This window comes from Acanthopagrus latus, chromosome 18 (assembly GCF_904848185.1).
Source record: "Acanthopagrus latus isolate v.2019 chromosome 18, fAcaLat1.1, whole genome shotgun sequence".
In the NCBI taxonomy this organism is placed as follows: domain Eukaryota; kingdom Metazoa; phylum Chordata; class Actinopteri; order Spariformes; family Sparidae; genus Acanthopagrus; species Acanthopagrus latus.
This window is the reverse complement of record NC_051056.1, coordinates 927,732-943,279: the sequence shown is the minus strand read 5'-3', so window position 1 is coordinate 943,279 and position 15,548 is coordinate 927,732. Positions and strand designations below refer to the sequence as shown.

At 42.1% G+C, this 15,548-nt stretch overlaps 1 protein-coding gene across 1 annotated transcript in view; it reads left to right on the top strand.

The window, feature by feature from the left end:
• The first annotated feature begins 1,894 nt into the window (after positions 1-1,894).
• Positions 1,895-15,548, top strand: part of rnf130 (ring finger protein 130) — a 72,278-nt gene continuing 58,624 nt past the window's right edge. Inside the window, exons 1-3 of the mRNA XM_037077409.1 lie at positions 1,895-2,156; positions 4,500-4,803; positions 8,213-8,404. Coding sequence (XP_036933304.1) covers positions 4,530-4,803; positions 8,213-8,404 — 466 coding nt within the window. The 5' untranslated portion in view covers positions 1,895-2,156; positions 4,500-4,529. The remainder of the gene's footprint in view (positions 2,157-4,499; positions 4,804-8,212; positions 8,405-15,548) is intronic.

Sequence of the window (15,548 nt, the reverse complement as noted above, 5' to 3'; positions counted from 1 at the left end):
GGACAAATTGACTCTTGACACACCACAGACTACAGGATAATTGTATAGGATAATCTTATAAGACAGAAGATAATCTTCCGTGGTCAGGAAGGGGTAAAATCGGAGCAAAATCAGCCTGATTATTGTTATGTGTGTACCCCCCTTTAGCTGAAGCCAACAATGGGACAAAATAAATGTATTAAATAAATAAATAAATAAATAAATAAATAAATAAATAAAAAATAAATGTATTTTCCTGCTTTTTTGTCCTTTGCCAATCACTACTAGGATCAAGATGTGTCTGTGGTTTGATTTAGAGGTGCCGATTTTCGCTCTTGGAAATTCAATGAAAGGTTATGGAGAAGTCATTGAAAAGTCATGGAAAACTGTTGCTAAAAACAAACCCTGATAGTGTTCAACCAATGAAGCCTACAGAAGCTTTGTAAGCTGGTGCTGGGGCTTTCTGGGGCGGAGAGTGAGAGTTGTACTGCCTGTCTGTGTGGTGCTGAGGATTCCTGCAGAGTTCCCTGTTGAAAAAGGACAGTATGTTGGGTTCAGACCTGTCCTTGGTTGAACCTTGACACGTATCTGGCTATAATGTCCAATGTCGTCGGGTCTAGCACACTGAGCCGAGAGGTCTTCAGGGATTATCAATTTCAGCACCTGGTTCACATGTGGGGAGGGTCCAGGAAAACCTTCTCCAAGATCAGGTCCAACAGTGCATCAATGCAGTCTGCAATGCAATAAACAAAATTTGATGTGTACAGGAAAACTGCAGTAGACCCCAAAAGCCAGGTGCTGCAGTGTTGTAAAGTCTCTCTTATGTCTCCTAATTACTTTATGTATTCATTGTCCTTATGTATTATTTATTTTGAAAACCATCTTAAAAGAATTCAGATTTTATTTATTTGTGTTTATTGTCATCCTTTTGTGTTATGTCTGTGTTTATTTTAATTTGTGGGGTTTAAATAAAAGATTGTAAAACTCACGTCTGTCCTCACTGGTTTGGCTCTGCACTCTCTCTTCCTGGACTTTGGAAAGCTCTGTTTGAAAAGAGGATCTCCTGATGATGTAGTGGCTTGTCCTCTTATCAGCATTGTCATTGTAATGCAGTACAGCCAGATAGAGTCTTGAACAGTAAAACGACAATCAAACATGAAAACAATTGCAAAAAATTGCGAAATGTTCTCAACAAGTAATCTGAGTTTAATTTACCTGCACAGCATTCCCAGATATAGATAGGAGTAAAACATGGCAGCACTGTTACAGTATAAATTCAAGCACTAAAGGCTGCAACGGCTCATTGTTACACTTGATCAAAAGCAATTTGCAATCTAGAGCAATACAGCCCTTCACTTATATAATGTGATTGGAGAGTCCTTGAAGAGAGTTGTGTGCCAACACTGCGTTTTTGAGGTGGCTCAGTCTGGCAGCTAATATCTCTTGTATTGCTAGTAGGTAACTGTAATGATGTACTGGCGTATATAAGAAAAAACAGAAGTGACATCAACTTTATCTTATGTGTACATTATGCCAACAGTTACATAAAGCAAAAAAGGGGGTTAGGGTTAGGGGTTACTTCAGATCTCTCTTTATTATTGTCTCCATTTAGTGAGACATATCTGTACTGCTGTGTTACTTGAGAATTTTTCGCAAGGATCAATAAAGAACATCTCTCTCTTCATCACCTTTCCAGTGCCTTTCCTAAGTAAGGGGTCAATTATCCCAAATAAAGCATTGATTAATGATCAAACAATTAATAATACTATCTTGATTATCGACAGTCATTACCACACAGACAGGTTGACAGACAGGCGGACGGTATCTCAGCAGCTCTCGCGACAGCTGATCCAAGTCTCAGGTACCCAAACATGAAGGTATTCACACACACACACACACACACACACACACACCGCCACCGTGCCTAGGCTCGGCGCCTGCGCAGTGCGCCCCAAACGAATAGACGGAGAGACGGGGCTGGCGCCTCCGCACCGTACAACCACGACCGGGCCAAAAACGGATTAAAACAACGACCAACAGCACTGTCCACCGGCCGTAAACCCATCGAGTCCCGCCGAACATACACCGGTAAATAGCGGGACTGAAGTTGGGAGGAGTAGGAGGCAGGCGGGTGTCGGTAGACCAGCAGCCCTGCCTGTCCGTCCGCCTGCAGACGGGTAAGACAAAACGGAGTGAAACGGCGGCCAGCGGCACTATAAACGCCGTTTTACCACTGAGTCATGATGCTGGATTCACTGCTGTGTCTTAAAATGGGCATTTATCAAACGGCACTAGAATGTAAAGTGAGTTAACCTTTGACGATACGGTGCTGTAAGGTCCAGATGTTGGCCTGCTGATGATGCTCCATGTTCTGACAGCAGCAGACACGCTGACAACACTGTCCTCATGTCCTCACACTGTCCCCGACAGTCTCAATCCAGGGCTTAATTTACTTTGAGGGCGACAGGAGACACAAGCTCGGACATAAAGAAGAACATCAGTGGAGGACATGTTGAGACTTAAAGAACATCAGTGAAGGACATGTAGAGACATAAAAAACATAAGTGGAGGACATAGAAATAAAGAACATCTGTGGAGGACATGTAGAGACCATCAAGTGGGGAAATGGCGGTTCTAGACAAATTTAAATGGGGTGTTTGATCCCAGGGGCACATTAAAAACGGAAACAGATTATATTTAAACATCAAATACTTTAATTTTGCTTTACATTAAAATCATACAAAAGTTAATTTTGTAAAGAGTTCATCAATTGAAATAATGAGGGAGGGCCATCAAAAATTAGAAATTAAATACAGTAGGACAATGCTGCAAAAGGTGGGTGTGGACCCCTGACCCACTCATACCAGTCTGGCCTAAAGCTCCGTCTCCTGTCCCCCATCCCAAGTGGTTGGGAGTATGTTCAACTTGGGCTGCACTGCTACATCATTCTTAGACTTGATGATATCTGGAAAGATGCACAGTAGGCATAGGGCACAACTATAAACAACATTTGTTTACGCATGTATGCATGTATTTTAAAATATAGGCCAAGTACGGTATTTATTATTTTTTTTATCATAACAATCACATATCAATGACGCAAAGAATAAATTATGGCAGAAAGCACCATTTTATGGACACACTGTACTATGAATTGTGATGACACTGCTTTGCAAATGGCATGAATGAGAACACCTTTTCTACATCACAAACCTAATGGTGCAGTACCTCATCCACATGGATCAACTTGCTATTCTTCTCTCTGTCCCTGTATGTTTGCTTCCTCCTCACCCTCTTCTTCCTCCTCACTCTCTGGAGTGTCCCTCTCTGAGTCAGTGCCCTCACTTTCATCACCTGCCTTCTCTCCAACCTCCACCAACTCCGGCTCTCCCTCTTCCTGCTCCTCAGCTCTTTAAATACCTTGATATGTGTCTCTCACTTTTATTTACTTGGGCAAAAAAGGCTGCAGTGACCCTTACTCATTTCATGATGACAACTAGAAGAAGAACAACCACGTAGAGACATACATCTCATTTCACAAATAACCATCCCTCTGTACGTAACATCTGTTGAGGACATAAAGAGACAAAGAACATCAGTGGGGGATACATAGAGACATAAAGAACATCCCTCTAAGACATACAGAGACATAAAGAACATCTGTTGAGGACATATGTGGAGGACAAAGAAAGTACATGTGGAAAGCATAGACATAAAGTACATAAGTGGAGGACATATAGAGACATAAAGAACATAGGTGGAGGACATATAGACACATAAAGAACATTAGGGGAGGATATATAGAGACATAAAGAACATCTGGGGAGGACATGTAGAAACATAAAGATAATCTGTGGAGGGCATAAAGAGACTCAAAGAATATCAGTGGAGGACTAGACACATAAAGAACATCAGGGGAGGATATATCGAGAAATAAAGAACATCAGTGGAGGACCTATAGAGACATAAAGAACATCATTGGAGGATAGAGACATAAAGAACATCAGTGGAGGCCAAATCGAAACATTAAGAACATCAGTGGAGGACATTTAGAGATGTAACGAATATCAGTGGAGGACATATAGAGATGTAAAGAACGTTAGTGGAGAACGTATAGAGACATAAACAGCATTTGTGGAGGACACATAGAGACACAAAGAACATCTTTGGAGGACATATAGAGACATTAAGAAGTCATTTAGAGACTGAACAGTGAGGGCTAAGGGACAGAAAGACTTCCATCTTTGAGGATATAAAGATATGAAAGATATTGGGGACAGGGACTGATTATTAAAGAACATTAAAGTGTTAATTTATGGAAGGTAAGTTAGTCGAGTCACTTCAGTCTCGTTATCACTGAATAATGTTCATAACCATCCCCTAGAACATTGTTACCTGTTAACTAATGTACATTAAGGACATTATTATAAGATGTTAGAGGGGACAAGATCACGTTGCTGTCCTCAGGATTACACCAGGTTGGACTCAGTCTGGAGGACTTTCTGTTTGTCTCCTGACAGTTTGAATGTAACGAGGAGTCAAAGGACAACATGATGTCTGTGAGGTGGAGCTGTCTCCCTGTCCCATCAGTCCTGATCCTGGTTGTGGTCCAGGTCCTGGTCCTTGCACGCTCAGTGTCAGCGGCTCGCTCTGACAGGAATATGGTGTCGGAGGAGAATGTGGGCGCTACCGTGAACGCCACAGTGCTGGATGGGCGAGGAAACACCATCCACGTGATGAGCAGCGATGACGGGACATATGGACAGAACTCACCAAAGGTCGACACCCGGGGAGTTGTCATTGCTCCTGCACCACATCACGGAGGTACTGACACCACAACACACCTGAGGTCAATACACACCTGAGGTCACAAAACAAACAACAAAATTGTGGTCACAACTAGGGCTGGTGCAATGTATTTGTTTGTAGTAGGATGTAAGCAGTACTACCACCATGTCTGAGCACTTGAAGCAGGCGCATCGTAGTGTGATTTCTTAAGACAGTAGCAGGAGCAAGATTGCACCGTCAGGGGTGAGAGTAGCCCTATCCTCACTGCCAATTCCAATTCTGCACCAATACCACGTTGTAAGTGGAGAAGCTTCTGTCCTCCCACCTGTCCTACCGACTCTTCATCACATTTCTGCCTGAAAAATAGTGTCTGTCACCAGCAAAAAAACTTTAACTAACGAAGTGTTTGTGTTGAAAAAAATCACTGTGACAGTCAGCCCTCTGGACCAAAACTTCGGTGAACTTTCCCTCAGAAAACATCCTCCCTCCCCACAAGTGAGAGTCAGACAGCATCCAGTTTACTGATGGCGATTATGTAATTTAGAGCGAAAAAGGTAACTTTATCACTTTCCAGGATGTTTGGTGGATCATATTTCAACCACATCACATCATAACAGCATCCATGTGATTATAAACCATCAGTGGGTACATGTTTAGATGTCATCATCATGATGTATACCGTCACACCTCTTTAGGAGCCACAGTGCCGGCTTTCTGTTTGAATTACACAGCGGTTCGTCTTTACACCGGAGCTGCTCGGCTCTGTGTGAACAAGCAATGGCAGAGAATTGGCAAGCCGCCACTGTGGCAATAATGCAGTGTCTCTGTGTGAAAAGGGCTAGTGTCACTCCATGGTCTGTGTGTGAGACATTTTGGGAACCCCCACTGATCAGTTTGCCACAAGACAAAGCTACTATGTTGTACTGCTAATAGCATGCTGGTCCCACTTGTGATAATTTGTCCTCATTGATGGATTAAAAAAAGGGTAAACAACCAGTATGAGCAGATCATTAAACTGGGGCACAAGACTGAATCGAAGTGTAACACTACACAGAGAAATGTCTGTGTGTTCCCTATGTAGTCTTAATCCCTGCTGAATGTGTGTGTGTGTGTGTGTGTGTGTGTGTGTGTGTATATATATATATATATATATATATATATATATATATATATATATATATATATATATATATATATATATATATATATATATATATATATATAGAGAGAGAGAGAGAGAGAGAGAGAGAGAGAGAGAGAGAGAGAGAGAGAGAGAGAGAGACCTTTGTGAGTCACTGCGCTGTGTCTAAAACTAACACCATCAGCTCCACCTGTCGCCTCACAGCTGGATGCCAAGCAATTTAGCTCTGTGGAATCAAGCATCATGGTTAATTTCATTTTAGCTTCCACTTGCTTATAGCTGAGCAAGGGACATGAAATAAAGCTCAGTGATTATATGTTTCTGCTGAGTGCTCCCTGGAAGTCGTCAATAACTTCTTTTTTTGTCTGATGTTTTTATGTCCACAGTCTTATAGCTCTGACTTTTTATTAAAGAACCAGACATTTTTTTATTAGTTGGGAGATCACAGAGTAAGTCACAATATGAGTCACGAAACGAAACGTTGCCTACTGTAACTGTGTGAATGTATTTATTCTCTGAACTGAGACGAAATGATGAATAATAAAAAAACATGAAGTCTCTTTCTCACTCCAATGACTGTGACTCATCCGTGTGACATCAGTCGTCCACTGTTGTTCAGTTGGTTACCTGGTTGGGTGGTTTGTTGGATTGTTTGTTGGTTGATTGGTTGGTCGGTTGGTTAGTTAGTTTGTTGGTAGGTTTCTAGGTTGGATGTTTTTTTGGTGGGTTGGTTCTTTGGTTAGGTGGTTTGTTTGTTGGTTTGTTTATTGTGTGGTTAGTTAGTTAGTTAGTTAGTTAGTTAGTTGGGGGTTGGTTAGTTAATCAGTTGGTTGGTTGGTATGTTTCTTTGTTGGGTTGACTGTTGGTGGTTTGTTTGGTTGGTTAGTTGGTGGTTTTGTCGGGTTGATAAGGTGAGTTTGCTTGTTGGTTGTTCTCTAACATTGTGAGGTAAGATGTTCTGATTAATTTCTCAGGGAATAATGTACTGAATTTGATTTGAAAAAATCAGGGATGTGAAGGTGGTTGGTTTCTTGGAATTAGTAGATTTTTATGTGGATCCGAATAAAAATCCTGATTGAGTGGATTTTAAGAAGTTTTTATTTAATATTTGATTAGACTTGATTGGATTAAAGAGGTCTTTAGGGTTAAGGTATTCTAATATTTATTTGACTTACTGTTGTCTAAATATTAAGGATTAATAGTTAATTGCATTTTGAAAAGGTGGACTTTTATCAGTAGCACAAAATGGTCTCAAAGTAGAAATAATTTTATTTATGGAAATCATTTCTAGGACATTACATTGTCTAACAGTAGTTACTGTGACTGGCCTACAGATATTTTAATTTCCCCCCTAGTCGATTGGAACACTTTTCAGTTAGTTTCTAGTCTCTAATTATGACCTAACAATGTGCAGATCAACTCTGACATAAATAAATAATTCACCTGTCACCCAACCAAACAGATTCTTTTCACAGATCCCATGCCCAAATAAACACAGCACTGCAGCTCTGTTGTCCCTGGAGGCTGTATTACCTTTGGAATAATGGTGAGCAGTGTGTTGTACTGAAGTATGAGGTTAGAGAGGCTGCTATTGTAGTCTTTTTAAATCTTTCCATATGTGCAGCAATGTCACTGCTGCAAATATTGTGACACATGTAAGCAACAAACCTGAAAACTTAAGTTATAACCATGAATGCACAGTTTCTGACATATCTTCAGACAGCTGTGATGAATGAATGATAGTATACAGTCGGTGTAGCAGTTTTAGTATATAGTAGATGTAGCAGTTGTAGTATGAAATAAGTGTAGCAGGTGTAGTGTACAGTTTGCATAGCAGGTGTAGCATACAGTGGGTGTAGCAGGTGTAGCATACGGTGGGTGTAGCTGTGAGGCTTTGCAGAGGTTTCCTAACTGTGCTGAAGGTCGGAGAGTGCTCTGAGGTGATGTAGTGGGTGATGCAGTGGGTGGAGCATCTGTGCTCTGAGGTGTCAGATTACAGTCAGACGGTCCAAGGACACTGCAGCTGCTGGACAGAGCTCCAACTGTCGGCAGCAGCAGGAGCTACAGATCCACTCTAACTGTCACTGTGAGCGTAAGCAGTCAGATTTTAACGGCGGAGAAGAGAGTAGAGGAGGAGAGGAGTAAGTGGAGGAGTTGGGGGGGGTCTGGATCATATCCTGGATCAGTTTCTGTCTGCTATCTGCTGGTTGACACATATGAAGTCGTTCTGCCATAAAATGAAAATGTCTGTTTTAAACTATGTGAACATTGATGTACAGTAACCATGGTAATGTGTCTCTTCAGTGGTGGACCGGCAGGGCTGTGACCCCGGTACTCGTTTCCTGGTTCCTCATCGGAGTGTCCACTGGGTTGCACTGCTGCAGAGAGGAAACTGCACCTTTAAGGAGAAGATCCTGAAGGCAGCAGCCTACAATGCCACAGCCGTCCTCATCTACAACAACTCCACTGACCAGACTGTCAAGATGGGACACGAAGGTCAGAGTCTGCATGCTTCACCGTCCCACAAAGCTTTCTGAGCTTCATGTTGGTAAACGAGTGAACAGGGACAAAATGCTAATTTATTTCTGTGTTTTAGGACTACAGATTACACCACACCTTAGTTACAATACAACAGTCCAACTGTGAGCAAATAAATACACAAGTGATTGAGTGTGGTTAAAACTCAGCAGTGATTTATTCTGGCAGGATTCCTCGAAACAGATTGAAGAACCCAGTTCGTGTTACAATTGGTTTGATGTTAACTAATGATGGTTGAGGACTGTCAGGACCAATGATGAGGATTTCTGGTTTGTCTGAAGTGAGGAACATCAATCTTAAATCTCTACAAGACCAGTTATCAGACTAGAGGTCATGTGTCAGTCAAGTGTCTGAATGTTGTGGCCCAGTGGGAGCAGAGACAATAAAACTGGTCCCAGTATTGAACCTTAGGGGAACTCTTCAGTTTACTTAGCGAGGGGAGATGTGGCCACCATAGGGACAAAAAATAAAACTTGTCAAGTGAGAACAAAACCTCCTCAGAATTTTACCTCATCAACCATCGAAATGCTGAGGGTGACCGTGTTGGGACAAAAACAGAGATATGAAACTCACTGTAAAGCTCAATAAAGCCCAGGAGAGCTGCACATTCTGACATATGTCTACAGTGCTGTGAAAAAGTGTTTGCCCCTTGCAGATTTCTTTGGTTTTTGCTTTTTTGTCACACTTACATGGTTCAGATAAAGATAACCTGAAAAAATACAAAAAGCAATTTTTAAATGATGATTTAATTTATCAACCCTCCGACGTCGATTGACGTACCATTGCGTCAAAATCACGCGACAGCGTAGCAGCGAGACAGAGTCTCAGTGAGTCTTGGTTCTGACTTATGTGTTGGAACGGCCTTCAAACTATATACCAGTTTTTTTTTAAATTGTGTTGATAGGCCAAGTAAAACCGGAGTTACGATAAATAATGTACAACATGCTTTTTCGCTAACATTGCTGTCACATTTGCTGTGTGTTTGGTGCAGGAAGAAACGATAAAAACGGCCTTCACTCACGAAAGTCTCTGCAAGCAGGAAGTGTTTGCAAGCAAAAAAAACGGTGACACCCCACCCACAATATTATATAGCAAACCACATGATTTGGTTGCTGAGGAACATGGTGAAGTTGTGGGAGGGACGGCGGCGAAAGAGTGACTGACGGTAATAGAGAAAGCAATAGAGATTGAGAATTGAGAGATTTGTGACATTAAGCATATTTGGAGTGTGTAGTTAGTGTGTTATGTAGTGTTTGGTGTAGTGTGTTTAGTGTGTTGCGGAGTCGATTTTTTGTTTTGTGAGTCAAAACAATGAGTAGATGGCTAAATGTGGAGCAGGCAGTGCAGCTCTTCATTGAGCTGAACGGAGCTGAGGGAGACCTGAGCCTGAGGCATTGCCTGCATCTAAATGTAAATAGTTACACATAACTTAGTAAATTTCAAAAACATATGCACAAATTTAGCAAACAACAATTTGTATTTGCATCATAAGTAATGAAAATGGTTCTTTAAACATATTTTTGGTTTTCACAGTAAAGAAACAAACTTTTTCCTCGTCGGATTTTATGTTTTTTGTTTTTTGTTTTTTTTTTTTTTTTTTTTAGATTTTATGTCAATTGTGTTAATACAGTAACAGCTGTGGTTCACCAGTTCTCCGCCATTGGTCGTTCACACAGTGAAGCACTGCTGGAGTAAAGACGGACCACTGTGTAATGAATTACACAGAAAGCTGGCACTGTGGCTCCTAAAGAGACGTGACGGTACACATCATGATGATGACGTATGTGTTTCAAAATGTTTCCCTGGTGTCTCCCAGTAAATCTAAACCTGCTGATAAATTATAATCATATGGGAGCTGTTTTAATGTGTAGTGACTGAGATCCTGATCCACCTAACATCCTGGAAAGTGACAAAGTTATGTTTTTGCTCTAAATTACTTAGTTAGTGACAGACGCTGTTTTACGGGCAGAAATGTGATGAGGAGTTGGAAGGACAGGCGGGAGGACAGACAGGACAGACCTAGGGCGTGACATCGGTTTGAAAAGTGGGGGGGACACAAAAAAATAGGGGTCTGATTTGAATACCATTTTATACATTTCTACATGCTTTTAATCATATTACCAGCTACCTGAAACCAACACATTATGATAAACATGGCTATCATGCTAGTCATAGGTGTGATTGGCAAAGGACAAAAAAGCAGGAAAATATACAGCTTCACTTGGTCTCTCTTTATATTTACTTTGTTCCATTGTTGGCTTCAGCTAAGAAAGAAATAGTTCACCTCACACATCCAAAATTCTTAGAAGGTAGTGTTTCCCCTAGATTGTTTTGGTAACCTAGCAACACTAGGGGGGTCCAGGGGCAACCCTTTAAATGGTGCAATTACATTTTCAGAATGTAAGATATGAGACAAAGTAGTGCAGTAGTTGACATTGCTGCCTGTGTCTCATTCATCCAGTTTACTAATAAAATCTGCTGGCGGTTTGGAGTCACTGGGTCACATGACATGGAAGATACTGAAAAAACTGCAATTATTTTGTATTAACATATTTATGCTAAGTAATTTAATGATGGTCCCTAAATCAGTCTCCAGTGATTCAGCGCAAGGCTCTGGGAGGTGAGGTATAGCGCCTTTCAGGGTACCCAAGGACACTTAACAATGAGGAACAAACATATGAAAACAAACAAAACAGAGAATAAATGGAGTGCCTGTCTGTCAGCATGGAGTAAACAGCTGCACCATCGCCAACACCGCAGGGAACAGCACCCTCCGACCAGACGCGAACTTGCGTTTGGAGGCCCTGTGTACACAGCGGAGGCGACGCAGGAGACCCAGAGATCCAGTCCCAGCAACGGAGCCCGGGTTGAAGCAACAGCCGAATTACAAGAGCTCCTGCGCTGAACACCCGAATACCCCAACAGCAACAGCGGAGCAGTGACCATAAAACATCACTGTGAGACGATGGAGACCACAGCAGCAGAGGAGAGCGACAGTGGAACCAGGCAGTGAACAACCCAGAGGTTGTGTGGAGGGAGGACCAGCGATGGACAGCCCACAGAGCATCGAGTATGTCTGCGCATAAGTTGCCGTTGCTATGCTAACAGCTGATCGGTGAGGCTAACAGCTGATCAGTGGAGAAAGGTGAGTCCATGGAGCCAATTCTTCAGGTGTGCAGGCTTCAAAGGTAGTAGCACAGCCTCAGAGCTTGTGAAGACAGCTTGGCTTTCTTTTTTTTTAACAGAAGAAAGATGTTTTGTCATGGATCGAGAGGCGGCGATATTCACGCCAGCATCCTCTCGCATCTGGGTTGCCATGGACAAAGTAGAAAGTAATTATGAGCCCTAGACCGATTTAAACCCAACATTTTTTTTTATACGTGGGCTGTTATAACTGACATTCTCAACTGCAATTGCAAGTAGTTTGAACTACAGAAATCTTAATGAATAATGCAATGAGTGCACTTAATGCACTCGCCAAAACCGACACATATTGTCACTGCCCACGCGTTACTCTAATCCATATGTGTCAAACACATGGCCCGCGGGCCACATCCGGCCCGGCGTACAATTATATCCGGCCCGTGAAATCATTTTATTAATCTACTATAATGGCCCGTCTATATGAAACGCTGATAACTACAACAAACTACAGATCCCATAATGCAGCGCTTCAGCTGCCTTGCCGCCGCAAGACTTCCTGGAAACGTTCCCGCGTCAACTGTTGACGCGGGAGCCTGACGAGCGCAGCCACTTTTAAAACTATACAGTATAATACTGACAAACAACTAAGTCTTCAGTGTCGGGAAGCGGAGACGTGACGCCCGGGGATGAGCTTTTATCGTTGATTTTTTTGGGGGGGAATTTTTCTACGTTACACGAAGGCTGGACGGAGGGAAGCAGGGTGACGTTTCTGTTGCTATGGGTTTTGCGGATGCTAATCCCTCACAATGGCCAAGAGAAAAGTTGACTCTGAAAACAGAGCCTTTCAAAACCGATGGGAGGCTGAGTATATGTTTACTGACATTGCCGGTAAACCCGTGTGTCTTCTTTGTGGAGCTAATGTGGCCGTAATTAAGGAATATAATGTAAAACGGCACTACGAGACAAAACATCAGGATAAGCTAAAAAACCTGAATGCAGAGCAGAAGATGCAGAAAGTCGAAGAGTTAAAGAAGAATATGAAGATCCAGCAGATGTTTTTCACCAGAGCAAAATCCCAAAGTGAAGCTGCTGTGAAAGCAAGTTTTATAGTGGCAGAGGAGATCGCCAAATCAGGCCGACCATTTTCTGAGGGAGAGTTTCTGAAGAGCTGCATGATGAAGGTGTGCGACGTCTTGTGTCCAGACAAAAAGCAGATGTTCGCAAATGTAAGCCTGAGTAGAAATACGGTTGCTGATCGGGTTTGTGAGATTGCCACTGATTTGAGAACACAGTTGAGTGAAAAAAGCAGAGACTTTGTTGCATACTCTCTTGCTGTGGATGAAAGCACAGACATGACGGACACTAATTCTCTAACTCTAATTTGCACGTTACAGAAGAAATATTGGACATTAAATCGATGCATGGAACAGCAACGGGAAAAGACATTTTTGAAAACGTGTGTCAAAGTGTAACCGACATGAAATTGCCCTGGGACAAACTTGTTGGACTTACTACGGAAAAAGTGGACTAGTGGGAAGGATGCGAGTAAAGATGCAGGAGGAGAACTGTGTTGGTGAGTTAACCGCATATCACTGCATTATTCACCAAGAATCGCTGTGTGGTAAAGTCCTAAAAATGGAGCATGTGATGAACACTGTAACGCCGACCATAAACTTTATCCGAGCCAAGGGATTAAATCACCGGCAATTTCAATCTTTTCTGCGCGAAATAGATTCGGATTTTGCCGACATTCCTTATCATACAGAGGTACGTTGGCTGAGTCGGGGAAAAGTTCTCAACAGAGTTTTCGAGCTCATTAAAGAAATCTGTCAGTTCATGGACAGTAAAGGAAAAGACTCCACAGTTTTGCGGGACGAAAAATGGAAATGTGAATTGGCGTTTCTGGCTGACATAACAGCTCATCTCAACGTCTTAAACCTGCAGCTCCAGGGACGTGACCGCATGATCACTGACATGTATGATGCGGTGAAGGCATTTCAAGTGAAGCTGCTCTTGTGGGAGACACAAATGCACCAGTGCAACTTGCCTCACTTTCCCCGTTGCCAAGTAATGATGAACCAAGTCGGCACAGCAGCGTTCCCCAATGCGCACTTTGCTGATAAACTGAGCGCACTGAGTTCGCACGGCGCTTTGGTGACTTTGAAGCACAAAAAAATAACTTCGAGCTGCTTCGCAACCCATTTGCCGTCGATGTGGAAACTGCACCTGTACAGATGCAGATGGAGCTGATTGAACTGCAGTGTAATGGGACACTAAAGGCAAAGTATGACACTGCAGGGCCCGCACAGTTTTTTCGCTCCATTCCTGAAGCAATGCTCCAGCTCCGTCTACATGCGGCTCGAACCTTGTGCATGTTTGGTAGCACATATCTATGTGAGAAGCTGTTCTCAGCGATGAAGCTTAACAAAACAGCACACAGAAGTCGTCTCACTGATGAACACCTGCAGTCCATCCTGAGAATCTCTGCAACACAGGACCTCACACCAAACCTGAATGAAATTGTTGCCAAGAAAAGATGCCTAGCATCCAGCTCTGACAAAATGGCATAAGCTGAAAAAAAAAACAAAAAATGAATGAAAACTGAAAAAAAATGAACTGAATGTTTTAATTTGTTATTTTAACTTTTGGTGAAAAGCACAAATTTTAATTATATTTGCATTTTTTCATTTTCATGAATGCATTTTGAATTTGTATAGTTTTGACAGGAGCAAAGTATTTTAAGTTATTAATGTTTAAGTTTGTTTATTCTGGAATAATATTCCTGTCTGATTTTAATTCATATTTGTATTAAAAAAAACGTCAAGTTTTAGTGTATTCAATAAATGTTTATCCTGTTCGGCCCGCGACCAAAGGTGTGGTTTGAGTTTTGGCCCTCTGTACAATTGAGTTTGACACCCCTGCTCTAATCTGACCACTTTTTTCAGTAACAAGTAATCTAATGCGTTAATATTTCCAAACCAGTGTTGAGATTAAAGTTACTTATTCAAATCACTGTGCGTTGATATTATTTTTGTAATTTTCCTCCGTAAAAATATATATTTTTGCTTTCTTCTTGTGTCTTGGGGAGTGATGTCACGTACGCGAGATGTCAAGTTTTCAGCACAAGGACAACTCAGGTGTACGCACGAAGTCACATTTTCAGCACGAGGACAACTCAGGTGCAACACCACGCAGCGACACAAACACAAACACAAACAATGGAGAGAGGAGAGAGATGCGTGTTTTCTAGCTGGAAATACAGTCATTATTTTGAGTTATTAAAAAAACAAACACAAATGCTTGATCAAGAGCCCGACCCGGCTGAGGACAGTGGCCTGTTGCAGCCTTTGAACGCAGCATCACACAAACTGTCAGCGACTCGCAGCGAGAGTGAGTCCACTTGATTACTAACCTGGCATACGCTGGTGTCGCATCAGCTGGGCAGAGTTTGCCACCAAATTAATGTAAAATAAGCACATTGGTATAAGCCGTGGTAGATTAATCAAGTGGACTTAATGTTTGAGTATCGGAGGCTTGAGAGCTACTGAGAGTCATTAACTTGTAGCACTTTGTAGATGGGTGCTTTGTAAAGTTGACTCTAGAGCTGAAACGATTACTCAAGTAACTTGAATAGTTCAATTACAAAAAACGCTGTCACAAGCTAACGTAAACATTGACGTTAGCTAAGCTACCATCGCTAGTTAGAACTTAGGGTATTTGTAGTGGCTACCATAAGAATATGAACATGAGAACACTAGAAATTTAAGTGCAGCTGATCTGGTCATGGAGATCAGAGTGGCTGGTGTGTAAACATGGACAAAAGCCCCTCTCCTCTGATTGGCTGTGGGATCAGTCAATCTCAGATTAGCACTGGCCTTTTGCGACATAGACTGAATGCATGCAGCACAGCTGGGGGGGGAGGGGGGAGCAAATTGTGGTTTCAGTTACTTACCAAAAG